This window comes from Ceratotherium simum, chromosome 11 (genome assembly GCF_057802395.1).
Source record: "Ceratotherium simum simum isolate JZ-2026a chromosome 11, ASM5780239v1, whole genome shotgun sequence".
NCBI lineage: Eukaryota > Metazoa > Chordata > Mammalia > Perissodactyla > Rhinocerotidae > Ceratotherium > Ceratotherium simum.
In genome coordinates this window covers 16,770,204-16,797,885 of record NC_141910.1, presented here as the reverse complement: position 1 = coordinate 16,797,885, position 27,682 = coordinate 16,770,204, and the positions used below count along the sequence as shown (strand labels likewise).

At 36.3% G+C, this 27,682-nt stretch overlaps 1 protein-coding gene across 5 annotated transcripts; it reads right to left on the bottom strand.

Moving 5' to 3' along the window:
• Positions 1-1,881: 1,881 nt before the first annotated feature.
• Positions 1,882-27,292, bottom strand: NFU1 (NFU1 iron-sulfur cluster scaffold). 5 transcript variants are annotated; one of them, XM_087436637.1, is made up of 8 exons: positions 27,194-27,291; positions 24,350-24,450; positions 20,220-20,355; positions 15,898-15,964; positions 11,666-11,780; positions 9,000-9,060; positions 4,413-4,587; positions 1,882-2,045 (listed from the first exon to the last, which is right to left on the bottom strand). In XM_087436637.1, the coding sequence occupies exons 1-8, from the start codon at positions 27,253-27,255 to the stop codon at positions 2,001-2,003; spliced, it is 762 nt and encodes a 253-aa protein (XP_087292763.1). In that variant the 5' UTR covers positions 27,256-27,291; the 3' UTR covers positions 1,882-2,000. The 5 variants fall into 5 exon arrangements, with proteins under 5 accessions (XP_087292763.1, XP_087292764.1, XP_087292766.1 ...); XM_087436638.1 differs by lacking the exon at positions 27,194-27,291 and adding an exon at positions 26,323-26,470; XM_087436640.1 differs by lacking the exon at positions 27,194-27,291 and adding an exon at positions 21,769-21,900.
• Between the last annotated feature and the right edge of the window lie 390 nt (positions 27,293-27,682).

The window sequence follows — 27,682 nt, the reverse complement described above, 5'->3', positions numbered from 1 at the left end:
AAGTGACAGAATACCCAACAACAGTAGTTATTAACAAGAAAACCTTTTATCTCACAAGATACTTTGAAAATGGATGGTTCCTCGGCTGGCTCAAAGATCAATAATGTCCTCAAGGATCCAGGACCTTTTTTTCCTTCCTCTTGGCCATTCTTGGTGGACTGGCTTTTCAGGATTACAAGTTGACTGGCACAACCTTGGACATCGAGTCTTCATACTACAGTTTACCAAGCAGGAAGAAAAGGAATGAATAGAACAAGAGCCTTAATTGATTGATTAACATTCTCTTTCTCTCCCTCTATCAGGGAAGAAAATTTTTCCCGAACTCGTCAATAGACTCTTACAGCTCATTGGCCAGAGCTCGGTCATATGTCCACACCTAGACTAATGATTGGCAAAGAGAAAAGGAGTTGAAATGACTGATTTAGACTAGTTATAATTTATCCCCTGGGATTGAGATGGGACCTACTTCCCTGGGCATATTGCAACCAAATGATAACAGAGAGGTCCTCTCTCAGTAATAAGCAGGGGTGTAAGCTGGGAGTTTCTGCAGCACTCTCCACACTGCCCACTGCCTACTTCTGCATCATTTCCAGCTAAGCACTTCCACTTCACACTCAAGCCATACTTAGCTTCTTGCAGTTCCCAAATATACTTCATGGTTTCCAGATTCTGATTACATTGCTCTGTATGCCTAGAATATTCTTCCCCACCTTTCATCATTCTTCATGGCTGCTCCCTTTCATAGAAAATCTTTCCAATACCTTGGCCTCACAGTTCTATGATTTCCTTTCTTCCAATAATCTAATCCACCACCCACCTCAGTCACTTATTTAATGGCCATACCCAAGACTTGCCATTAACTGCATCTACTCCACAATCTCAATTCCTGTAGCTTCAGCTAAAAGATGAGTTAATGTGCCTAACTTATAAAGCCATACCCAGAGTCTAACCTGAATTCATCTATAATAGCTCAGGGAACAAATTTTCCAACCCCACTGTCTGGTTCTATGAACCAAAAGAAGAAAATAAAAACTTCAATTCCCTGCATTCACAACTGCTAGAGTTCTTCCGGTTTCCATCCCTAACTTAATCTCTGTACTTTTGGGGACCAGAATTCCAGAGATGCAATGTACTTATCTTTCCTTTGCTAATATTGTCTGTAAATCGTTGTCTCTGAATTACCACAGAAAAATGAGAGAGGATAACATGCTATTTGGGCTATCTGAAAAAGCAGTACCCCCTAGTAGAAAGATAACTGTCCAAATTTCTGGCATGGCACAGATTATAGATCTCTGAGTCAGAAGAAGCCAGTAGAAGAAGGACCAAAGTACTTTCTCATCTTTTTTTCAGAGAGGTTCTGCTTCATAAGGTAAAGCCTGAGCATGCTAAGCCAGTTTTTCTCAATTCACCCTGCTCTATCTTATAGTCGATGGAAATTCTGTCTACATTCTGGAACTTGGTTCTTTATCAGTTTTCAGCATTATGATTTTTCTTTTCTTGGTCTTTTAGTGAGAAGTTATGTGCTACTACGTTGGGGGCTCCTAGCCAGATACCATTTTTAAACCAGAATTGTTTAGTTGTTTCTTTTTAAACAAGGTAAAAATTCAGTAAAAACAGTTTCAAACATCTCACAAAAAGCTAAGCCATTTTAGAATATTTTAAAAAGAATTCTCCCTATTAACTTCTGCATTTAAAAGTAAATAAATTAGATGGAGGAAAATGTATTTTAACCTGCTTCACACATTATGCAAAGAGGGAACCATGAGATATGAAGAACAAAAATAAAAATATCCCTGGATAAAATCCACGTGTACACAAGATGACTCAGGATGTTATAAATAACTCATATGAGGTAAAGCAAAATGCAATATTTATGTATCATTCTCTGAACAAAGAGCATATTTTATTAATCCTCAAGTTCCTTAGCAGATTAATAATAAAAGCTTGGTATATATTATCAACAAGTCCAATTGCTGGGCCCAAAGAAAACTCAAATTATTTTAAGGTGAGTCTACTTCTTTTCCATCTGATTCATCATCCATAACCTAAAAACAAAAAACAAAGAGAATTTAAGAATTAAGAAAAGGATTAGAAATTGCTATTTCCTGATTTTAATATTACTTGCTTACCTGAAATACTCTACTCTATAACAATGTATGTCAATCCAATAAGAATAAATCTATCAATAGCCCCCAAACCACGAAGTATGCATCATAACTTGGTATCCTAACAACATAAAAACAAGGGGAATATTAGCAAATTAATTAAAGCACTGGTCTCTTCCTTGTCCCAAAAGAGGTTTCCAATGGCAGAGTCTCAGCTAGACAGAGAAGACTATAATGATTAACTGGTATTTCCTAGCCATAAGACTAATATAATTGACTTTTCTTGTTTTTTTAAAAAGCATCTTATTTACTTAAATATATTCTGGGGGGCTATACCAAACTGTTATTGTAAAATTATATATTAGAAAAGTGAATCTCTAAAAAAAGAAACAAAATATCATACTAGCAACTAACTATTGTAGTCCTACTCAGATAAAAATTCATTTTAAACCTTAGAAAAACAGGAAGACTTTCATTTCTAATAAGTGAAGAAAAATACTATCTTTTCATGAGTTAATATATTTACTCAGATAATAAAGATCAACGCCTTCAGAGAAGAAAAGAGCTATATAAGCCTAAGAATTTTTTTTCTCTTCACCACACCTACTACAATTAAATGCTAATTCAAGTTTATAATCTGACTGCCAATTTATCACCCCACCCTGGACAAGTGAATAAAAATACTCCTTTGTCAATCTACCAAAGAGTCAACTAACGTAATTTTTTTAAAAGGCATATAAAGGATAATGGAACAAAAATAAGTTTAAAAAAAAAATCTAGGGGCCGGCCCGGTGGCGCAAGCGGTTAAGTGCGCGCGCTCCGCTGCGGCGGCCCGGGGTTCGCTGGTTCGGATCCCGGGCTCGCACCTACGCACTGCTTGTCAAGCCATGCTGTGGCGGCGTCCCATATAAAGTGGAGGAAGATGGGCACGGATGTTAGCCCAGGGCCGTCTTCCTCAGCAAAAAAAAAAAAAGAGGAGGATTGGCGGATGTTAGCACAGGGCTGATCTCCTCACAAAAATAAAAAATAAAAATAAAAAAATAAAAAAAAAAATAAATAAATAAAAAAAATAAAAAAAATCTAAATGAACCTGGTTCTGATCTGAGACAATCAATGGAAAAATAATTCTCTCATAGTTTCTCTTTTGGATTGAGTAAAAATGGATATATTTACTTCCAAGGAATTGATATTTTATATTCAATCTCAGCAACACCCAATCCAAAGAATTTTGTCAATCAACTCCTATTTTAGGCAGACTATTCCTAAATTTGGAATATTTCCAAACACTTATTTAATACAAACTATGTATAGAACATGTATAACACATAGGGCTAAGTGGTGCAGAACACAAAGACCTAGATACGGTTACAGGCTTCTCAAGGAACTTACCCATAAACATAAGGCTGAAACAGACACACAGACAGAGGCTTTGGACCAAAGCAGAGCTCAATTCCAAGTGGAGGACTGATAAGGACTTCAAAGAGGAGATGGCATGTATTGTACCAAAAGGACAGATTTTAATACTACCCAGAAATGAGAAATTCTTAAAGGAGCTGAGAAGAGATGCCCTCTCCTTAAAGGCACAGAATTACCTAAAGAGTTTTTTCAAATTTCTAATTTCCACAAACTCTCCCTCCTTGAGAATCTCTCTCCATAAGGCCATGCCTCTTGGTTGAGAATCCCTGCAGTGAGGGTAACTATTACTGCTGAGAAGGTGCTTTGCTTTATTCCTTAGGTATCTTGGGGCAGAAAAATTTTGACATCAGGTGATAGGTAAAGCTCCATAACTCTACTCAGTACTGTTTTACTGTATAACAAAGAACGATTTCTCGATGAGCTTCTTGCCTGCATGTTTAAGAACAAGAAGTGGATAAATGTAAGAAAAAGAAGTGGATAAATAGTTGTAGTGGAGCTATTCTACTAAAGACTTCTAAATCTCATCTATAAAACTCCACGATGTTTTGAATCCCCTTTTCATAATTTTTCTACAACCAAAGCAGCAGTATGCCCTCCGAGTCTCAATTTCCTATATACAAAATGGAAAACTTAGTAACACTACTCGTAGTGCTACTACTTAATATGCTGTGTTGTTAGAAGATTAAATGAGGTAGTATTTTTTTAAAATGCCTGGCACATAGCAGGTATTCATAACACTAAAGTTAATTCTAAAATAAGGAGTCATCAAGTCTGATAACAATCACAACACAATCTTCCAGCCCTTGAAGAAAATGTCAGGTCATGAATTTCTTTTTTTTTCAAATATTTATTTTAATATTAAATCTGAACTGTCATACAATATTGGCATACCTGTTCTACGCCTTCTACTTCTGGAATATAAAATTGCAGCATGTTCTGAATTCCATTTTTCAGAGTAATGATTGAACTGGGGCAGCTGGTACAAGAACCTTGGAGTTTCAGCTGTACAATGCCATCTTCAAAGCCTTTATAGATTACATCTCCTCCATCTTCCTGCACAGTTGGCCTGTGATCACGGAATTATTTGTGATATATTTAAAAGAACAGAAGTTTTTGTTGAAAAAATTTAATACAACTTAGAGCTTAGATTTTATATTGCTAAAATTCACAAAGTTAGAGCTATTTTTACAATAGAGAACAATTAACTGTGGCTAGTTGCATTTGTAATTTTCTTTTTACTTTCAGATAAAATGCCAAAATTCATTCATACAAATATTTGCTCTACTTATTACATCTTAATCTTGCTTATTAATAACCTTTTTCAGCATTTAAGATTTCAAATTTCTTTTTTTTTTTTTTTTTTGCTGAGGAAGATTAGCCCTGAGCTAACATATGCTGCCAATGTTCCTCTTTTTCTATGTGAGCTGCCACCACAGCATGGCAACTGAGAGACGAGTAGCACAGGTCCACGCCTAGGAACCGAACCGAGGCTGCTGAAGCAGAACACACCAAACTTAACCACTAGGCCACTGGGCCAAGCCCAAGATTTCAAATTTCCTAATAATTATAGTGATTACCTAAGATATACTCATTCACTTCTTTTGGGTGAACAGAGGGAGACTGACACATGCTGGCTTCTTTTTTTCTCAGGTTAACTTTTCATTAAAATATACCATTATTACAGAAAAATCCATAAATCATGTATGATCAATTTGATGAATTTTCACAATGTGAACACACATTTGTCCCAGATCAAGGAACAGAACAGGTACCCCAGAAGTCCCTCTTGTGCTTCCTTCTGATTATTACTCCCAACCAAAGGTAACCATTATCGCAATTGCTACCACCATTGATTAGTTTTGCCTGTTTTTAACTTTATAATTTATAAATATAAATTCCATTTAGAAAAAATAGTATTTATTCTTTGGTATCTGGCTTCTTTTGCTCTTTGTGAGATTCATCCACATTGTTGCATGTAGTAATAGTTTATTGAATTTCATGCTGCATAGTATTCCATTAAGTGAATATGCCAGAATTTATCCATTCTATTGTTGATGGACATTTGGGTTAGTATGAGTCTTTGGCTTTTACAAATAGTGTAGCTGTGAAGATTCTTGCAAATGTCTTTTGGTATACATACACCTTACTACTGGGAATATACCTGAGAGTGGAATTGCTGGATCAAGAATATGTTCAGATTTAGTAGATATGGTACTGCCAAATAGTTTTCCAAAGTTATATAAACTTACATTCCCACCAGCAGTAAATGAGAGTTCTTATTGCTCCTCACCAACAATTGGTGTTGTCAGTCTTAATGATTTTAACCATTCTAATGGATTGGCAGTATATATTTCATTGCAGTTTTAATTTGAACATTTATAATGACTAATGAGGTTGAGCAATTTTTCATATTTAGTGGCCATTTGGTTATTGTCTTTTGTGAATTCCTGCTCCAGTGCTTTTATGAAGAGACTGCTCCAGTCTCTATTTGATTGTTTATCTTTTTCTTAATAATTTGTAGGTGTTTTAAAATATAATCTGTCATATATGTATTATAAATATCTGCTACTTTGTGCTTTTTTTTTTTGTTAAGGAAGATTCTCCCTGAGCTAACATCTGCTGCCAATCTTCCTCTTTTTGCTTGAGGAAGATTCACCCTGAGCTAACATCCGTTGCCAATCTTCCTCTATTTTGTATGTGGGTCACCACCATAGCATGGCCACTGACAAGTGCTGTAGGTCCGCACCTGGGAACTGAACCTGGGCCACTGAAGCGGAGCGCATTGAACTTAACCACTAGCCACCAGAGCTGGCCCTACTTTGTGCTTTGCTTCTTCCCTGTAACTGGTGTTTTTTGATGAAGAGGAAGTCATAATTTTATTGTAGTCCAATTTATATATATTTTCCTTGATTTTTCTTGTTTCCTGTTGAAAAAAATATTTGCCTACCCAAAGGTCATGCAGATATTCTATTTTAAATTTTCTTTGTGATTTCTTTGTTGGCCATGGATCTTTTTGAAGAATACTGTTTAGTTTCCAAATATATGAATATTTTTTAGTTACCTATTAGTAATTGACGTCTAGCTTAATCCCACTGTAGAAAACAATATTCTCAAGATTTCAATCCTTGAAATTTGTTCAGAGTTGCTTTATGATTCAGAATATGGTCTATTTTAGTAAATGTTCCATGTAAACTTGAAAAGAATAAATATTTTGTTCTTGTTGGGAGCAATGTTCTATACATATTAGTCAAGTTTGTTAATCATGTGTATAAAACTCCCACATCTTAACTCATCATTTTATTTACTTGCTTTATTTGTTATTGAGAGAGATATGTTAGTCTCCCACTATGAGTTTAAAATTAGTATATATTCCTGATAGAAATTACCCTTTTATTATTAGGCAAGATTTCTCTTTATTGCTAGTAATGTCTTGAGCTATAAAACACATTTTGTCTGATGTCTGTACAACTACATCAGCTTTCTCTTATTCATTCTTTTCATGCTATATATTTCTCCATCTTTTTACTTTCAATCTTTGTGTCCTTATATTTAAGATATATTTCTCATATAAGCAGCATATAAATGGTTTTATTTTTTTATAACCACTCTGACAACCTTATTTTTTGTTAATCAACCTATGTACATTAAAATATAACTACTAACATATTTGGGTTTATATTACCATCTTATTACTTTGCATTATTTTGGATCAAATATTTTTTTATTATTCCATTTTTCTCTTCTATTGGCTTGTTGGTTATAGGTCTTTTACTATTCATTTGGTGTTTACCCTACAAGATGCCTACTTGGTTTCTCAGGATCTAATATAAATTAGTACTTTTATCAATTCCCAGCTAATGCAAGACTACAGAACACTTCCTCTTAAACTCACCATCTGTTATATTTTTCTCATGCATTTTAATTCTAGATATATTAAAAACCCTACAGGACATCTGTAAGACCTTTTTTGTCATGCACTATAGTCTCTCATGCTTTTTCCTGTATTTTCCATTCTCTTTTCTGTGCTTCAATCTGGATATTTTCTATTGACCTATATTCCAGTACACTAATCTTCTCTTCAACGGTGTCTAATGTGACCTTCAACTAATCTAATGAGTTCTTGAGTTCAGTTATTATATTTTTTAGTTCTGGAATTACTATTTATTTTTTTATAGATTCCAGTTATTTCATGAAATTCTTCATCTTGTTTTCTATTTTCTTGAACATGTTAATCAGAGGTATTTTAAAGGCCATATGTGATAACTCTAATATCTAGGTTACCCATGGATCTGTTTTATTTTCTCTTGGTCCAGTTTCTAGGTATACCTATAATTTGTGACTGAATCATGGGCAATGTGTATGAAAAACTGAAGTGACCTGGGATTATAATACATCAGAAAAGATTCATCCTATCTTCTGGCAGCAGTTCAATCCACTGTGGAATTAAGGTCACTCAATACTGGACTACAGTTTTATAAAGGCTTGGTCTACCTACGGTTTGCCCCCATTTCAAGGTTATAGTCCTCTAGGGAGCCCAACTGAGAGCCTGGATGTTTCTTGAGGCCCCACCGTCCTTGACAGATCCTAAATTCCAAGTTTTGTCACCCCTAGCACCATAAAACTACCAAAACTCTATTCAGCTTTCCAACTGCTTTTTGTTTGACTCCTTAGTCAGTTCCCCTACACAGCTAAGAATAAGCAAGTACCTTGTGGGGAGAACCTCTGTAAGGTAAGGCTTACTTTTTAACTTTTCTTTCTGGGATCTTGACCCTTTAAGTTAAAGCTTCATTGATAACCCAGAATTTTAATTTTTGTCTTCCCATCTCAACAAATTTGCTAAAAGCTAAATGGTTTCTGATTCTTAGCAGCTACCCTCTGCACAGCTTCTCATACTCTAGCCTCACACCAAGAATCAGCAAATGCCCCAAGGGAAGCCTCAATGTGCTTCGCTCCCCCACAGGATCTTGTTTGCTTTGGCAGCTATCTAATGCCTTCAAACAAATATTTTTTTACTGTATTTTATCTAGCCTTTCCGGGAGCTCTCAGCAGGACCACTGGTCTGTTACAAGCAAAAATGGAAGGCTGCAGTTCCCTACTCATTTAAATTTATTCTTTATGGGCAACAGCCTAAAAACAGGTAATCCTTCCCGCCTCACAATCCTCCCAACACCAAGTCACTTTTTCTCTCTAAGAAATTTGGTATTATAACAATATCAAACCTAAATGGTGACTGTGAAAGATAAATTCTTTCATTGGCTATGTTTACATCGGTTGAGTATTCTAAAATTTTGAGTGACTATAGAGAAGGTAGAGGCTTTAAATTCAACTGTCATGGTTACCTATCGTGGTTTACATTAACTTATACTTATACTTATTTTGGAACTCTACTATAATCTCATACACAACCAAAACTATACTGCTATAATGAAAACTGTCTCTGCAATATATCTGATCTCAGGTAGAAAGATGAGTACATACCGTATTCTAGTATCTAACAATTCCTTAATCATTGCCACAACTTCATCATCTTCTTCAGATCCTAAAAACAATTACAAATAAAACATATCAACAGCAAAAATTTTATATCCATGCAAGTACAAGTTTTAAAACATGATGATTTTAACTTAATGTCTCATTAAAAAATAAAAGCATAGAACATGTAACTTGGTAGGGTGATATAAGTGATTTTCGGGAAATGGAAAGATCATTCAATTCTCTGAAGAAAAATTAAGCAACACTGATCAACTCAACATTTGATGATAAAGGCGAGTATACTGAAATAACTTGATCTACTAATGATGTTAGGGTTTGAATTCTTTGGCCAATAAATTTGTAAACTTTCATCAGTCTCAAGGATTGAAAAGTAGCAGAGAAAACATATTGTCTGGATTTTCATGGAAACTTTGAGACAAAAGGCACACCTATTTTGTAAGTTAAGCTACATTTTCAATTTCTCATTTTAGTGGTTTTCAAAAAGGACAATCATACTAAATAGAGATGTAAGCCTTATGGAAATTTCCAAAAAGTCCTACAAATCTGAGCAAAAAGTTGGTTTTTTCATTTTGTTTCATTTTTGTTTTTCCTTTATTCTGTAAGCTTATATACTGATGTTCACCAATGCCTTTTTTGGGGTTTTAAATTTTTTTTTTTGAAAAATTTATTTACCTTTGGGAAAACTATAAATGCAGATAATTCAAATTACATTATAACAAACACTCAAGTTCCGGCAACAATATAACAATTCTTAACATTAAATTATATTAACTTTGAGTCTTTTTTTAAATAAAAGAAATAAAATATAATAAAGCTAAAATTCTCTTACATCAGGAAACCTAAGTTCCATTCCCCACCATCAATTCCATAGGCAACAACTGTCATGAGTTTAGTGTATATCCTTCTAGTACATGTTTACATTTACACAGATGAGATCACACTATATACACTGTTCTATACCTTAGTTTTTCCTATTTGCTATATCTTAAAAGTCTTTCCATATCTGCATACACAGATATGCCTCAATTTTTAAAATAGATGCATACGAATGTTTGTATGGATTTGTCTTCATTTAGCTAGTTTCTTAATTATTTCAGTTTTTTCCAACTTGCTTTTTTTTTTTTTTTAATTTTATTTATTTATTTTTTCCCCCAAAGCCCCAGTAGATAGCTGCATGCCACAGATGCACATCCTTCCAGTTGCCGCACGTGGGACGCGGCCTCAGCACGGCCGGAGAAGCGGCGCGTCTGTGTGCGCCCAGGATCCGAACTCGGGCCGCCAGCATTGGAGCACGTGCACTTAACCGCTAAGCCATGGGGCCGGCCCTAACTTGCTGCTATTTCTAACAATCCTGCAGCATACACACTTGTGTAAAGTATGGATCAGTGTACTTTTCCAAATATATCTACAAGATAAATTCCTAGTGGTGGGATATCTGAGTCAACAAGCTTGTGTATTTTTTAATTTTGGTAGATGTAGTCAAATGGCTCTCAAAACATTATATAAATTGTACATATATATATATCCATCAAGAACACATATAACTGTTTCACTTATTATTTAAAATTTGCATACATGGTATATAAGTAAGAGTATGTAAATAACCGTACTCTTTAATTTTCTTATCACTTAATATTTTCTTTTGTATCTTTTCACTTTGATATCTCCCAACCTAGTTCATTCCTTTTAACTGCTGATATATTTTTAAAATATTTCAATGAACATGCTTCCACGTGTTGTCTTGTGTACATTTATAAGACTCATTTAGAGTATACACCTAGAAGTGGAACTGTATCATCTAAAGGTGATTACTGAAATGTATAAAGATATAAGAAAGTTGAAATTCTTATAACCGCTAAATTGTATGTAAATCAGAACAATTTTCAATACAGCATTTCTGCTTTTACAAATGTACTCTAAAGAAACGCTCCATATATGCACAAAGAGACTTGTACAAGGATGCCCACTGCAACAATGTTTTAATAGAAATTGGCACAAATAATTTGTTGAACATAAGTAAAGGAATAAATTAACTGTGGTTTATTCATATAATGGAATACTACTCAGCACTTAAAATAAATAGAGCAGAACTACATTTTTTCAAAATATTATGCTCAGTGAAAAAAAAGAAAAGCTGCATATAACACAAGTTATTTAAAGTTTAAGAAAAAAACCAATACTATATATTCCCTGTAGAGACTTATATGTGTAGTAAAAGTTTAAAAACAAACCAAGTTTACATACATCTCTGAAAAAGGAAAGAGGATGGAGGTTGTGGGGCTTTGGCTGTGTCTTTAACATTTTATTTAAATATGGGTCTAAAATAATTATGGCAAAAATTTAACATTTGTTAAATCTGAGAAGAGGGCAAATTGGTGACCATTATATTATTTTCTGTATGTTTGAAAATTTTTACAATTGAAAAATTTAGTTTTGTATAATAGATTCAATTTATACAGAAGTTTTCTAAAAATGATGGGTACAGCTAGTATATATGAAGTTTTGTTCCCTCTGGAATTGGTTCCAGAGCTAAATATAGTACAATGATAAAAGTCTGTATTCCTATGACTTCTGAAATCAAGACAAATGTGAAGAAAGTTGAAAAGTTTTAAAAAAAAGAAAAGATAAATATTAATCACCCAACACATTACCTGCTTCTCCTGAAGATGTTTCCTCAGTAACTAAGGGTAAGCCAGATGCAAAGAAATCCATGATTGTTGCATAAATATCTGGTTTCAGTAAATTCCAGTCTAACTCTTCACTTTCCTGTAAATATTTGAAGAAAAATGGTACATTTCCACCCAAAAGCATAGACAAACACAAAACAGTACTTTGTCTCTTTTAAGAATCTTTTCCTATACACTATGCAACAGCACCCATTTCTGTAGAATACATGTCCGTTCCAGTTCTTAAAGGATCTGGCTTAAAATGAATTTCAGAAGACACCATCTTAGAACACTTCTCATTCATTCATTCATTCATCAAACTTGTTTTAAGTGTGCTGTTATGTACCATGCTCTGTACAGGAGATACCAAAATGATTAAAAGATACTTTTTCATGAAGTGAAGAGAGTTAAAATACTGAATGGATTCTCTGTGTTTAAAGAGGATGATAGGGGCCGGCCCCGTGGTATAGCGGTTAAGTGCACGAGCTCCGCTGTTGGCGGCCCGGGTTCAGATCCCCGGCACGCACCAATGCACTGCTTGTCAGGCTATGCTGTGGCTGCATCCCATATAAAGTGGAGGAAGATGGGCACAGATGTTAGCCCAGGGCCAGTCTTCCTCAGCAAAAAGAGGAGGATTGGCATAGATGTTAGCTCAGGGCTGATCTTCCTCACAAAAACAAAATAAATAAATAAAGAGGATGATAAAGAGATTCCCCATTCTTTTAAATAAAATAGGGTATAATTACTTGATCATATATACAGGATATCCCACAACCATTCAAAAAATTCAACTTACATATATTACTTAAGAGTACTGAAGAAATCCAATGATGCAACTGTAGAACCAAAACATATGTGTCTTATCTATGGCTACTGCGCTAGGGCACTTGTGGACTATCCATGGGACCAGTATCCTTAAGAAAGAATCCATAACTATTTCACCTCTATATCTGGCCAACTAGTTGATTCCATAAACAAAGATAGGATTCTTAAATACCTAAATAGTATTAACATTTAAGAAATAGAAGGGCAGCATGTTTTGTTTTAGTTTTTTAAAGGACAGCTCTTTAGGAGGAAAAACTATTGGATGCAGTCTATTTAGACTCTCAGGAGACTGTTAACCAGGGTCTCTGCTTAAATACAATTAAAAATTGAGTCTACAAGCATAGAAGGGACTATTTTTGTCATGGATTAAGAACCAATTTAGAGACAGTACACAGAAGGTAAGATAAACGGGCACTGCTATGGATATAAGAGCAAAACTAGTGAGATGCCTTGTGATTGGGAATGGGAACTAGTCCTAGGTAACATTTTAATAAATTATTTGGAAGATGGATCAGAGGACTACCTCAGATCTTCAGTAAATAGTGGGCTCTACTGAGTAGGGAAATTTTGGTAATAAAAAAATATTCTGAAGTTGTCTGAACAAGAAAAAAAGGCAGCATATAAGCTGTAAACACACTTATACATTTAGCAAAAAAACATAAATGATGCATAAAGCCTCTGAATTATCAATTACAAATCAGAAAGGGAAACAGGTGATCCTGAAGATATCAGGTAAACGGAATAGTCCATTAAAAGGAAGGTAATTGAAAGAAAAATCAAATCTACTATTCTACCTATTAAATATCAATGTGTGCCCTAAGTTGGAATATTATTTATTGGTCATGTCATTTCATTAAGAAAAAATAGTGGAGCTGGAGAAATTTCAAAAAGGGTAACTAATTTATGAAGGGAAAGGGAAATAAAAGATGACTTACCAAAATCAAATCAAAAACAAAAAAACCCTATAAGATATAATCGAGTTTTCATCAAAAAAAATTTTTTATATAGTATAGTACAGGCTGTATGCAAAAAAAATTTTAAAAACTTGTTAAAATAAATACATAATGTCCCATTTGTAAAATGAAGACAAGAATTACTAGTTTTAAGAATTACATAATATATGTAAGGCACTAGTACCTTATCAGACATGTTGGAGATATCAAATAAATGCTGGTCCTTTTTTCTCCCTCAAAAAACATCAAAGAAATAAAACTGAAGAATAACAAAGATAGATTAGATGTCTATAAACTGGTAAAGACTGGTGATTCGTTAACACAGATTTGCACACCATAATCCTACATTTGGGGGAAACAACTGCAAGCCTAAAAATTCAATTTAGGACATTTTATATCATTGTTTCCTTCTACAAAAATTTCTGTGAGGGCATACTACGTGCTAGGCATTGTCAGGTGAACTTAAAAAGATGGACATTCCTTATCTTCATGGAGTTTACATTCTAATGCAGGAAAAATAAGTAATAAAAATAAACAGGGCCGGCTCCGTGGCTTAGCGGTTAAGTGCGCGCGCTCTGATGCTGGCGGCCCGGGTTCGGATCCCGGGAGCGCCCTGAGGCACCACTTCTCCGTCCAACGTGAGGCCGAGTCCCACGTACAGCAACTAGAAGGATGTGAACCTATGACATACAACTATCTACTGGGGCTTTGGGGGGAAAAAACTGAATAAATAAAATCTTTAAAAAAAAAATAAATAAAATAAACAAAAAAATATGATCAAGTGATAAGTGTAATAAAGAAAATAAACAGGGTAATGAGCCCCTGGAAGGAGTGCTACTTTCCCTAATACAGTCAAGAATTTAGAACACATAACATGGGGCCGGCCTCGTGGCTTAGTGGTTAAGTACGCATGCTCCGATACTGGCAGTCCGGGTTTGGATCCCAGGCGAGCACCGACGCACTGCTTGTCAGGCCATGCTGAGGCAGCGTCCCACATAACAACAACTAGAAGGATGGGCAACTATGACATAAACAACTATCTACTGGGACTTTGGGGAGAAAAAGGGAAAAAAAAAGGAGGAGGAGGATTGTCAATAGATGTTAGCTCAGGGCTGGTCTTCCTCAGCAAAAAGAGGAGGATTGGCATGGATGTTAGCTCAGGGCTGATCTTCCTCACAAAAAATAAAAAAATAATAGAACACATAACACTTTAAACAACAGGGAAAAACATTTTACAACTGGGATACTTGCAAGAACCACCATAGCCACTGGGATTGCCACCAAGAAGGAAAATCATAATTCTCCTCTATACATAAATAGCTACAAGAGGATACTGGACCACATGTAACATGTTGCTAACCCAGTATGTCCACTTTTATGGTGCATCAAGAACTCAGAGTAATCCTTTCAAATTGCTTAAGAGGAGTTGAATGAAAACTTTTGATTCTGATGCAAAATTGGCCAAGTGATTAAGTTCAGTGCATATATACGAATTAACAGATTTAAAAGAATACATAGCTCAAATTTAAATAGTTCATTTCTCATTAATCTATTAGACTTAAAAATGAAACAGCCCTGGGGCCGGCCCAGTGGCGCAAGCAGTTAAGTGCGCATGCTCCAATGCGGCAGCCAGGGGTTCGCTGGTTCAGATCCAGGCGCGCACCTACACACTGCTTGGCAAGCCATGCTGTGGCGGCATCCCATATAAAGTGGAGGAAGATGGGCACGGATGTTAGCCCAGGGCCAGTCTTCCTCAGCAAAAACAGAGGAAGATTGGCAGATGTTAGCACAGGGCTGATTTCCTCACAAAAAAAAAAAAAAGAAACAGCCTTTTATAGCAGATACCACCTCAGTTGTTGGAATGGGTAGCACATTCAGCTTGATTTTTTGAGGTTAACTAAGTGCTGCAGAACTACACAGTCCACTGCTCTTATCTGTAAAGCTCTGAAGTATTATCCCAGGATGGAAGAATGTGTCAGATGCCATAAGTGCCCACTTTGAAAGGAGATATACATTCAATCATTCTATTGGTCAAATATATAAATATTATTTGGTTATTTATTTGCTTTTTTTTTTTTCACTCTATCAGTCTAAATTAAGAATTAGTAAAAATAACACTTGGAAGCCCAAATTCTAGTCCTGCCAAAGTTGAGTCTTGGCCCTGTCGTAAGGTAGCTATATAATCTTGGACACTGCATTTAACCTTCTGAAGCTCAAGTTTTTCTCTTTTGAAAAATAAAGGATCTGGACTATAGTTAATTTCAACTTGAAAATTCTATTAAATAATTAATTTTACAAATGTAAGACGCAAACATAATTTCATATTTTTAATAAGAGTATGTGTGAAATACATTAAGAATGGAAATTCTGGAGAGGAACATTTGACTCAGAAAAAACTAAAAGTACTTCACATCTTATTTTATATAATCCTATGTTTACCTTTGTGACAGTGATGAAATCTGGTCCAAAGAAGACACCTTTTACTCCTTCAATTCTAAATAACTGCCTGTGAAAAAATAAAAGTAAAATGTTTTACTATGGAAAAGTTTACACATATAGAAAAATAGAGAGAAAAGTAGAAGAACCTCCACGTACCCATCACCAGCTTCAACAATTATCAACTCATAGCCAATATTGTTTCATCCTCTTACCCTACAATCCAGCAATCCCACTCTTAGGTATTTACCCAAGAGAAATGTAAACATATGCTCCACAAAGACTTGCACATGCATCTTTATAGCAGCTTTATTTATAATAGCCAAAAAAAAAATTCTAGAAATGTCCATCAATTGGTGAATGATTAAAGAGATTGTGTATACCCAGACAATGTAGTACTACTTGGCAATAAAGAGGAATGAACTACTGATACACACACAAAAAAGGATGACTCTCAAAAGCATTATGCTAAATGAAAGAAGCCAAATACAAAAGACTATATGGTTCCATTTACATGAAACTCTAGAAAAGGCAAAATTTTGGTGGCATAAAGAAGATCAATAGTTGGGCTGGCCCCGTGGCTTAGCGGTTAAGTGCGCGCGCTCCGCTGCTGGTGGCCCCGAGTTCGGATTCCGGGCGCGCACCAACGCACCGCTTCTCCGGCCATGCTGAGGCCGCATCCCACATACAGCAACTAGAAGGATGTGCAACTATGACATGCAGCTATCTACTGGGGCTTTGGGGGAAAAAAAAGGAGAAGGATTGGCAATAGATGTTAGCTCAGAGCCGGTCTTCCTCAGCAAAAAGAGGAGGATTAGCATGGATGTTAGCTCAGCGCTGATCTTCCTCACAAAAAAAAAAGAATGTTAAGAAGATCAATAGTTACCAAGGTGACAGATGCGTTAACTCATTTCACTATATATGTATATCAAATCATCATATTGTACACCTTAAACTTACTCAATGTTTTATGTCCATTACATCTCAAGAAAGCTGGATGAAAATTTTTAAATAACAAGTCATTGCCGTAAAAAAAAATGACCAGGGCAAGGAGGTGAAGAAAGAGGACTGAATGCAAAGGGAAATGAGGGATCTTTTGCCGTGATAAAAATGTTCCATATTTTTATTTTGGTGGTGGTTACACAATTGTACACATTTATCAAAACTTACTGAATTGCATACTTAAAATTGGTGAATTTTATTACATGTAAATTATACCTTGGTAAAGCTAATTTTTAGAATCCTTGAGAGAAGAAAGGCCAGATTATAATTTGAAAAGCCCCTACAAGGGATTTTGAAATGCATCTTCTCTCTAATCACTGATGGCTGTACCATACGTAGTATATACTCTAGAGCAGTTTCCTTTTTCCCAACCCTAGGAATCAAAGCTGACATACTCCAAAGAAGGTTATGGTTTTCCTTTTCTTTATCTACCATTACAAGAGTACTATCAAAATTGCTGTTTTGAAATTATTTAGGAATTTGTATGAAACAATGTCTTCTGAGTCCTTTACACAATCACTCAATATTAAATTTACAAGTAGTTATAAGGTTCTTGGTTGCAGCTTATGATCCAATAAACCCAAGCACAGACCTTTAAGTAGTTCCTTCAATTGGCTCTATACATCTGCACTGTTAGCAAAGCCTTTTTTTCCAAATGAAAGGACCATGCAAAGCAATCAACCTGATCTATAAGCCATGTCATGGGGACTGCTTTAGGAAAGAGTTCACAGGTTCTGTCCTTAAAAGAAGGAAAAAGCTGAAATAAGAGTTTCAAACATTATTATACATGCTTTGCCATTTAAGTTACTTTCCTTGGGACAATTTCAACTTGTCAACGTCCAAAATAAAATATGATACCCAGAACTGAACACAATATCCCAAATATAGTCTGACTTGTTCAAGGTACAAAGACTGTTACCTCTCTTGAGCTGGACACTCTGACTCAAAGTTTGATTGACTTTTTTGAGCGCTGCATCATATCCAACACGAATAACTGAAAGGTCAGATTCTCCTACCCCATAATTGTGCTATTCATTTAAAAAATGTAAATACACGGCTTCATATTTGTTCCTGTTCAATTTTGTCTTATCTGCTTTAACCTATCATTCCCGTCTCATGAAACTTTTTGAATTTCCCTGAATTTTGCCATCCAACATATAAGCAATTCCTCCCGTCTGAAAAACTCATAATTATCTTTATTAATGTTGCTGATAAAAAAAGTATTGAATAAATATGCCAACTACAGAGATACAGAGACCTTTTACATGTCACTAGAGACAGGTTTACACCTGTGAAAGAAATGCTTACATTTGTCTTGTCCAGAAGGATAATAAGAAACATGTCAAATGCCTCCCTGAAGTAAGATACACTACTGTTTATTCATTCATTCAATCAGTTACTCATTCATTCAACAAATATTTGAACACTTGCTGAGTATCAGACACTGTACACTAAGCACTAGGGATACAATGATGAGTAAGACAGACTGGTCTCCGTCCTCGTGAAGCTTACATTCTAGCTTAGAGCAAAAACATTCTCTGTCAAAACAACAAAAATAAGATTAATTTTGCTTAACTGAAGAGAATAAATTCTGTGAACCCAAGAAATAGGTTACTTTCAAAAGACTACTTTGAAAAGGGCTTTTGCCAACTGAATATCAGATAGAAATAATCTCCAACCAACCTCTAACTGAATTAATTAGGGCTTTTTTCACTTTTACATTTTTAAAAATACACAATATGTGAACTCATACCTCATATAAACATTTCAACCTAGACATGTAAAGTGAAAATGCCTCTTGACCACTCCTCCCAAATCCACTGTTATCAGTTTGGAGTGCATTCTTCCACACCTTTTTGTCAGTGCATTTTTTTTGTTTTGTGGTTTTTGTTTTTATATACATAATAATCATATTATACCCACTTTTCTGCAACTTGCTTTCTTTACTTAACAGTATGTCTTAGAGGTCATTCTATGACAGTAAATATGGGTTCTCCTCATCCTTTTTTACTATTTGCAGACTATGGACAGAGAACGTTTACCTAACTCTTCCTACTGATGAATATTTAGGTTGTTTATAACTTGTTACCATTACCAACAAGGCTACAATGAACATCCTTGCACACAGCTTGTGTACATATGCAGGCATTCTCTAAGGTAGTGTTTTTCAAACCCACTACTAAGTTGTGAAATCAACTATGTAGTGACCAGGACCTTATTAATAAAATAAAACAGAACAGAATAAAATAAAAAGAACAAGAAAGGAAATTTAAGAAGGCATTACACATTGTAAGGGTGAAAACTGTCCCATCAAACATCTGTTTCATACTACACACACATGTATGTGCGTATATGTACATATATATGTGTGTATATTACATATATCTGTGTATGTGTGTGTCTGTGCGTGTACTGGGTCATAATATAAAACACTTCTCCAGTGTGGCTTGCATCAAAAAGTGTGAAAAACAAATGCTCTATAAGGTATATTCTAAGAAGTAGCATGTTAAGGTCAAAGGAAACATGCATTTTTACTAATAAGAAGTTTTAAAAACCATTCCTGACATAAGTATACATCTGCGTCCCCTAAATGAGACATATAAAATGGCTGTATGTATAGAATTAGTTATCTAAGCTTTATTTTCCAAATATCCTTGGCAATCAGTATCAGGCTTAGGTTACCAAAAACTTCAATTGTTGCTGACTCTACCATTTCTTATGATAAATAATTTCTCTGTCAGTTAAAAAGAGGTTCATTCCAACAGTTTCATCATTTGTGCTTTATCATCTGACATACATTTAACATGCATTTATCTAGTAAATTTTAAAACTGTCTTCACTGACTAGTTTTTAAAAAATCATGCCATATCTGATATCTATTATGCCATATCTGATATCTATTATTATTTATAGTTCTGAGTGGAATATTTCAGAAATAACTTCATTTTGAAACATCTAGAAATTTAAGTATCCTTAAGAATAAAATGAGCAAGTTTTCATTGCTTTTTAAAAACAGAGTTTTAAAGATTTAGAATGGAAATTTACCATATTATCATTTTGATGGATTTTTTTTCTTAAGTAAAAATATAAATTCTTATTTAGCCATGCTACAGATCTCTCAAATACATCACTTTTCAGGAGAAGGGTTTCCTAATATCAATTCTTATTTTTCTTTATCTCTTACCTGAAAAGAAAATAAAGTATTCTCTACACTGAAAAAATGCACTGCACATAAAAATGCAATAGCTAAATATTGGCTGCCTTAACACCCAAGTCGGTTATTTATGTTTCTTGGTAAAAGCAAATGAAAAATAGTAATATACCTAGCCAGAGGGGAGCGAAATGCTGCAGCTGGTGTGGGAAAATCCATGGTCCTTGTTTCAAGAACTGGTTTTCCTGGAATAAACTTTAAACTGTTGGGATTTGGGGTATCTTGTGTTTGAATAAACATGTATCTCACTAAAAGAGAAAAAAGAAGAAAGAATGTTATTCCAGGAAAAAGAGTAGTTAACAAGTTTAGGGACTTGGAAGTACTCATTTTCAGAGAACCAAAAGAAGAAACATTAGAAAAAAGAAAAGGCTTTATTCCTCAAGGTGACAAAATAAGAATTTTTAAAGACAAGAGAGAAATTTACCAATATATTTAGGATAACTGCACTGAATTTTATATGAATATTGACTCTTTAGATAGTTTTGTTACTCAGCAGCTTCTAGCAATATCCTACACTTAAGGAGGAAGGCATAATATAATTCAGGAGTCTTATATGTATTCAATTTGGTGACTTAGTACCAATGGCTATCACAATCATAAATCATCATCACTGAGATATTAATACAGTAAAATGTTACATTCTCTTCTTTCCAAAGTGCTACCACTCTTTTAAAGACAAAAAATTTATAACAACAACTAATATTTATGGTGTGCTTACTTATTACATGCCAGAGACAGGGTCCTTTAATGTGCTATAAATGTATTTAAGCTTTAAGTGTATTTAAGCTTTTAACAACCCTATGAAGAAGATACTATTATTCCCATTTAACAGATGAAGAAATTGAGGCTTAGAGTTAAGTAACTTGCCCAGAGGTACAGAGTTAGTGACATTAAAAATTATCACATAAGTGGGAATCTATGTGAATTACTTTCTGGAATATTTTTAGATTATCTTTACAGTTTCTTCTCGGGCCATGATTATACTGAGAATGAATTCATTACAGCAATAAAGAAAGAACAGAATCTTTAATTTCCTACCTTGCTATTACGATAACAGCTTGTAGGACAAAAGGATAGTACTGGGGTTTTAACAGCTTTAAAACTATTAAAGAGGCCCTGATTATTTATTATGAAAAGAAACATTCTGACCAAAAAAAACAGTAATTCTCATCTTAGAACAGTATATTCAGACAGGTTAATTTACTGAGTAATTATCATGTGCTGGGCATGGTGCTAAGCACTCTATGTAAATTACATCATTTAGTCCTTATATCCTGCCAAGGAGGCAGTGTTTTAATCTTATTTTATGAATGAGGAAACTGAAGCTCAAAGTCACTCAGCTAGTTAAGTGATCCAGCCAGGATTCAAGCCCAGCCAATTTCCCAGCACTGACTTGCTTAACCACCGTGCATACTGCCACTCCATACTTATAAGCGCCAAGAATAACAGGAAATGTATTTAAGATCAGTCTTCCTATCTTGTCACAATCCTCATACCACATATCTTAAGAAAGATAGTAAAATATCAAAAATCAACAGTTTTATTTTAAATTAGAAAGAGATTAAATTTGGCAAAACATCTGGTTGGTATAGAAGTGCTTTTCTTAACCATTACAAGAGAAGATTCTAATTTGACAGCTGAGAGTTGTTTTTGCACCTCACCATGTAGTTCCAGCTAACTGATGTTGAGTCATTTCATTGGTGAAGTAGAAATTGAAACTAAATTCCTATACATTTTGCTTAAGTCACTGTCCTATAAAGATATCAGTTGGTGACTTGCTGACCAGGCAAAGCCTAAAAAAGAGAAAAATTAAAAATGATAACCTCCACGTCCAAGTACTCGATTTAAAATATTTATACCTCTAACCAATAAATTCCTCTGAAAATCTGTGTTACAAGAGAATCATTTTTCAGATGGAACATTAAAGAAAGGGCTGCTACCACTTTCTATAAAGACAACAAGGTTCTTTCAACCCTGGTACTGACCAATCATTTCGTGGTCTTTCTTAATAATTTATTGGTAACCAAAATCTCTGCACTCATTAGGTACTCTATCAATATTTGAAGAATTAAATCTGGCTTTATTCTACTCAATTCACTTGTGTAAAACTATACATGCAGAAAGAAAATTTTTTTAAATATTTGAAGGTAAGAACTATAAATGTAAACAAAATTTAAGACAGCATAATCTATATATACTATCTGAAGTAGAAAATATGATAATATATGACATCATTACATAAATTTTCTCTTTTGACAATTAACAAAGCTATTTGAAAAGAATAATCTGACTAGGTATTAACAAAATAATTCCAATTATAGTCTAAATTGGGTTTAATTAGGTTTTTCAAAAATGACTCCCATGTCCATCAGCCAGAAAGATGCCCCTAAAAGTGTTATAAAGGTTACAGTAGGATAGAGAGACTGATCTAAAATAATTTTTCCTATTATGCTTGGTACTAATAGGTAACAGATAAATAGGTAGGTATAAGTTCCCCCCAAAATAAAGATTAACAGTGCTTACAGTCCATACCAAAAACTAAAATCAGCGGGTTTCCAATTTGAAAAGCCTAGATGACCAAATAATTCAGTCCACAAAATTTAAAAGTCCAATTAGGGGCTGGCCCCGTGGCTTAGCGGTTAAGTGCGCATACTCCGCTGCTGGCGGCCCGGGTTCAGATCCCGGGCGTGCACTGACCCACCGCTTGTCCAGCCATGCTGAGGCCGAGTCCCACATACAGCAACTAGAAGGATGTGCACCTCTGACATACAACTATCTACTGGGGCTTTGGGGAGAAAAAGGGGGGAAAAAAAAAGGAGGAAGATTGGCAATAGATGTTAGCTCAGGGCCGGTCTCCCTCAGCAAAAAGAGGGGGATTGGCACAATGTTAGCTCAGGGCTGATCTTCCTCACAAAAAATAAATAAATAAATAAATAAATAAAAGTCCAATTAAAGTAGCTTAACATGCTGAGTTACTCCATATTTATGCCTAAATTATTCTATGATTCAAGGAGACAGGCAAGGCACTCCTGTTCTTGCCCCAGTGTACAGGGGAAGTGAGATCTCTACCCAATCCAACTCATGCCTATAGCCAGAGTCAGTCACCTTCCAGAGTAAGGCCACAGGAGACATTCAAGGTAGTGATGGAAATGGAGATGGGCCAAGAGCTGAATCTAAACTCTTACAGCTTCATAAGCACATATAGATGGGCATTTACACATACACACACACACACACTCTCCTCCCAAGGTTCCCGAACCACATGACAGTGGTCACATTTCAATAATTTTCAAATTCTATCTTCATACCTATTTCCAATATTAAAGAAAATAAAGGTATATAACATCAGAAAGATTGTCAACAAAACCATACTGATTAATTTTGACAAAAAAAGAAAAACTACATTCAAAGTACTATGGTCTAGGGCCGGCCCCATGGCTTAGCAGTTAAGTGCGCGCGCTCCGCTGCTGGCAGCCCGGGTTCGGATCCCGGGCGCGCACCGATGCACCACATCTCCAGCCATACTGACGCCGAGTCCCATATACAGCAACTAGAAGGATGTGCAACTACAACATACAACTATCTACTGGGGCTTTGGGGGGAAAAATAAATAATTAAATAAATAAATAAAATTAATTAAAAAAAAAAGTACTATGGTCTAAGGCCTAGATGAAAGCTAGAAATTTAGTGATTTTAGGGGTATTCTTATCAAAAGAAGGAGGGCAACAGATAGCAACTAGACTTTTGGTGGTGAACACAATCCAGAGGTCGAAATACAATGATGTACACCTGAAATTTACATAATGTTATAAACCAATGTGACCTCAATAAAAAATATATATATATTAATTCTTCCAAAAAAAAAAGGGCAAAAGCTTAAAATACATATGATTCTTTGAAACACAAACCCATTTGTAACTTCTTTTCACAATATTTTCATTTCAGAAATCATTTATTGAGCAACTCTATGTTCCAAAAGAATGTGTTACACAAGATACTGAGATTTCATAGATATACTGAACACTGTGCTCAGGATTCTCAAAATTTAATACTAATGATATGTGTAAGCAAATAATTACAGTAAAGTGTGATGGTATGACAGAAATAAATGCTATGTTCTTTTTTATAGCCATCTGAACAGAAAATTCATAAATTCTCATCTTTTATGACCCACAAATTTCATTCAAGCAGTTTAATTAGCTTCTGAAACACAATTTGCTCTAAAAAAGGTGAAATTCTTACCTGTGTTACATAAGGTTGCAGGTAGTGGGAAAAGTAGTCTTTGTACAAACTGATGCAGAGGCTGTTTCTTAATGGTGTATGTATTCATTATACGACAGAATCTACATTTGAAAACAAATAAAAATGACACTTTAAGAGATAATATTTTAAGCTCAGTTTCTACTTTTCATACATTAAAAAAACCATAATGACAATAATAACAAAGCCAAATTTTCATTTTCCATCCACATTATTTCCACTTCCTTAGGCAAGCAATATCTACAAACAATTTAAAAACAACAGCTCAAGGGGGAATTTATAGCCTTGATAACTACACAGGATAGTGCAATATCCAGTATAAAAAACAGAAATGCATCTACATTAGTGATTTATAACCTGGAGTCCCAGATTCTTAGCTATGCACTAAGGAGGCAAAGAACCAGAAACTGTTTTTCCCTTCTTTTTAAATTTTTAAAAATTAGGTTAATAGGGTCACATGGTTCAAAATTCAAAGGGAAGAAAATCAAATACAGTGAAAAGTCTCCCTCTTTTTCCGTCTCTACCACCATGTTTCCTGGGAAAGAAATAACCTATACTATTTGTTTTGAAAGGCATTTCAATACTTCAGAAAGTCTAATAGAAAGTACACTATTCTCCTCCAAACTGCTAAAGAAGCCAACAATTCAGATTGGAAACATATTAAGCCAGTGTTGTAACTTTGGTTATTTCACTCTGATAGAGAAGTGCTGACTGGCTATTTTTTCATGGCTTTGACAAATTAAAAACCAAAGCAAAAGAGAAAAACAAATATAAATGGAAAAAGAAATAAAAGGAAACTTTAGTAGTGAAAAATTTTAGAAATCTGATACATTACTTTAAAATCCAGTTTACTTTAAAATTCTATTGCTAGCCATTACAATTTTCATTTCACAGGAGTCATTAAGGAACTTTAAGCATATATATGACCACTTTTTTAAAAAACATTCCTCTGATTATTTACACCTGCAAACTCACTAAGGGGAGAGAATGTCTTCACTTCATGTGTCCCTAGCAGCTAGCATGACGGCCTCAGTTCCTCATCTCTAAAATGAAGTTAATACTCACAGCTACCTCATGAAGACTGTTGCAAAGATGGATCCAGATAATCCATGTAAAGTGCTTAAAAGAGTGCTAGGCTTAACTGTTCAATAAACGTTAGCTACCACTATTATTATCATTACGGGATAGGCGCCCAATAATTACTTACCAGATGAAGTTCGAGGTTTGGGGAGAAAACATTTTTATCTATAGCTCACTGCCTAAATCTTGAATACCCTGGAATGTGGAAATACACTGCAAGACCAGTATTCTTGTCCCTTCAGCCCAGGGAAAAGGCAGCAGAATGGATAAATATTCTGCCAGAGATGGTTTTAAAGTAATAAAAAAAGGTGAGTTACATTATTCCAGGAAGACATCCACTCAAATATAAGAGGAGGAGACCGGAGGAGACTAACAAAAAAATCCTTCTGCAAACTTAACTTTTTTAGGAAATGCATTTAAACTTCAAGAGCAGGGCCGGCCCCGTGGCTTAGCAGTTAAGTGCAGATGCTCCACTACTAGCAGCTCGGTTCAGATCCCGGGCGCGCACTGAGGCACAACTTCTCCGGCCACGCTGAGTCGGAGTCCCACATACAGCAACTAGAAGGCTGTGCAACTATGACATACAACTATCTACTGGGGCTTTGGGGAGAAAAAGGGAAAAAAAGCAGGAGGATTGGCAATAGATGTTAGCTCAGGGCCAGTCTTCCTCAGCAAAAAGAGGAGGACTGGCATAGGTGTTAGCTCAGGGCTGATCTTCCTCACAAAAAATAAATATATAAACTTCAAGAGCATCATTAGCACTAAAACTCCTAACACTCACAAAGTCAAACCCCGTTTAGGCCCTTTTCTCCTTTTGTTCCAGAAGCACAACCAAGGCACAAAGCCTACTTAAGTCCTAAGTGCTTTTCACCTACCCAAGGTTGACAGATGTCATTGGGAGGCCAAACTCAAAGGCAGGTCGCATGGAAGGAGGAAAACCAAGGGAACAGAGCCGGGTTAGGTGGTGGGGAGGAAATCTAGGTCTGGATTCTCATCAGAGTTGCATCACTTAGAAGCTGTGTGACCTCAAACAGGGCACGTCCCCTTTCTGGCGCACATGGAGAAAATGACACAAGATATTCTCGCCCATTTTTGTAAGACATCTTGATTTTGTGTTTCAACAGCAGAGGAGAGGGACTGGCCAGTGGCACAGCGGTTAAGAGAGTGCCCTCCGTTTAGACACCAGGGGGCGGGGGACGGGTCGCTTGAGGTTGGATCCCGGGCGCCCACTAGCGCATAGCTTATCAAGCCATGCTGTGGCGGCATCCCATATAAAGTAGAGGACGAAACAGAGGAAGATGGGTAGGGCTGTTAGCCCAGGGCCAACCTTCCTCAGGAAAAAGAGGAGGATTAGCATCAGATATTAGCTCAGGGCTGATCTTCCTCACACACAAAAAAAGGCAGAGGAGGGAATGTAGGTGGTGACAGGGCTGCAGGGGTCACACAATTTAAAGAGCTCCTCCGTTTGGTCTCTACAGCCGGTTTCTGCGAGCCCCACCACAGGGGTTCAGGCACCAGGTCTCAGAACCTGGGACGAGGCACAGCAAACTCCGCCCGAACCGGGGCCTCACGGACAGCCGCCCACCTCAGGGATAAACCCCTAACTGCTGCGACGGGGGCGGACCCAAAGGCTCGGTCAGAGGCACTTCTCCCCACCCTGTTACAGAAAGGGTGGGCGGGGCGGTGACCGTTCCGCTGGCTAAGCCCAGCGGCACCGCTATACGGTGCTTCGGGCTCGTCACCTACCGCTTGCGCAGCACTGCGGCAGCAGCCGCAGTTCCCCACCCCAGCCTGGCCGCCGCCGCCATCTTAGTCCAAGTGCGCAGGCGTGAGACAGGCCTTCCCCCTTTCTCCGAGCCGCGGAAGCCCCGCGCAGGCGCAGGCCTGCCGGGAGCTGCGCAGGCCCCGTGAAGAGCGCACCCTACCGACCGCGGGCGGCGCTGCTGCGGATGCGCCTTGCTGTTTGCAACCAGCGTTGTGTAAGCTTGGACGCGGGTGCAGCGGCGTAGAAATCCCTGCGATGTTTGCGGGGGGGGGGGGGGGGGGGGGTCTTCCGTAACGCACGCAGGTCTCTGTACGCATGCGCAGAGCTGTACATTGCTTTTCCTACTTGCTGGATGCTGCGCTTGCACTGACTGATCGTGTGGTTAGAATGCTGTTCTCCACCCGTAAACCTGCCCTGTTGCCGCTTGTAGGATCCTGCTCATTCTCCAGGCCCAGCTCAGTGACTGCCTC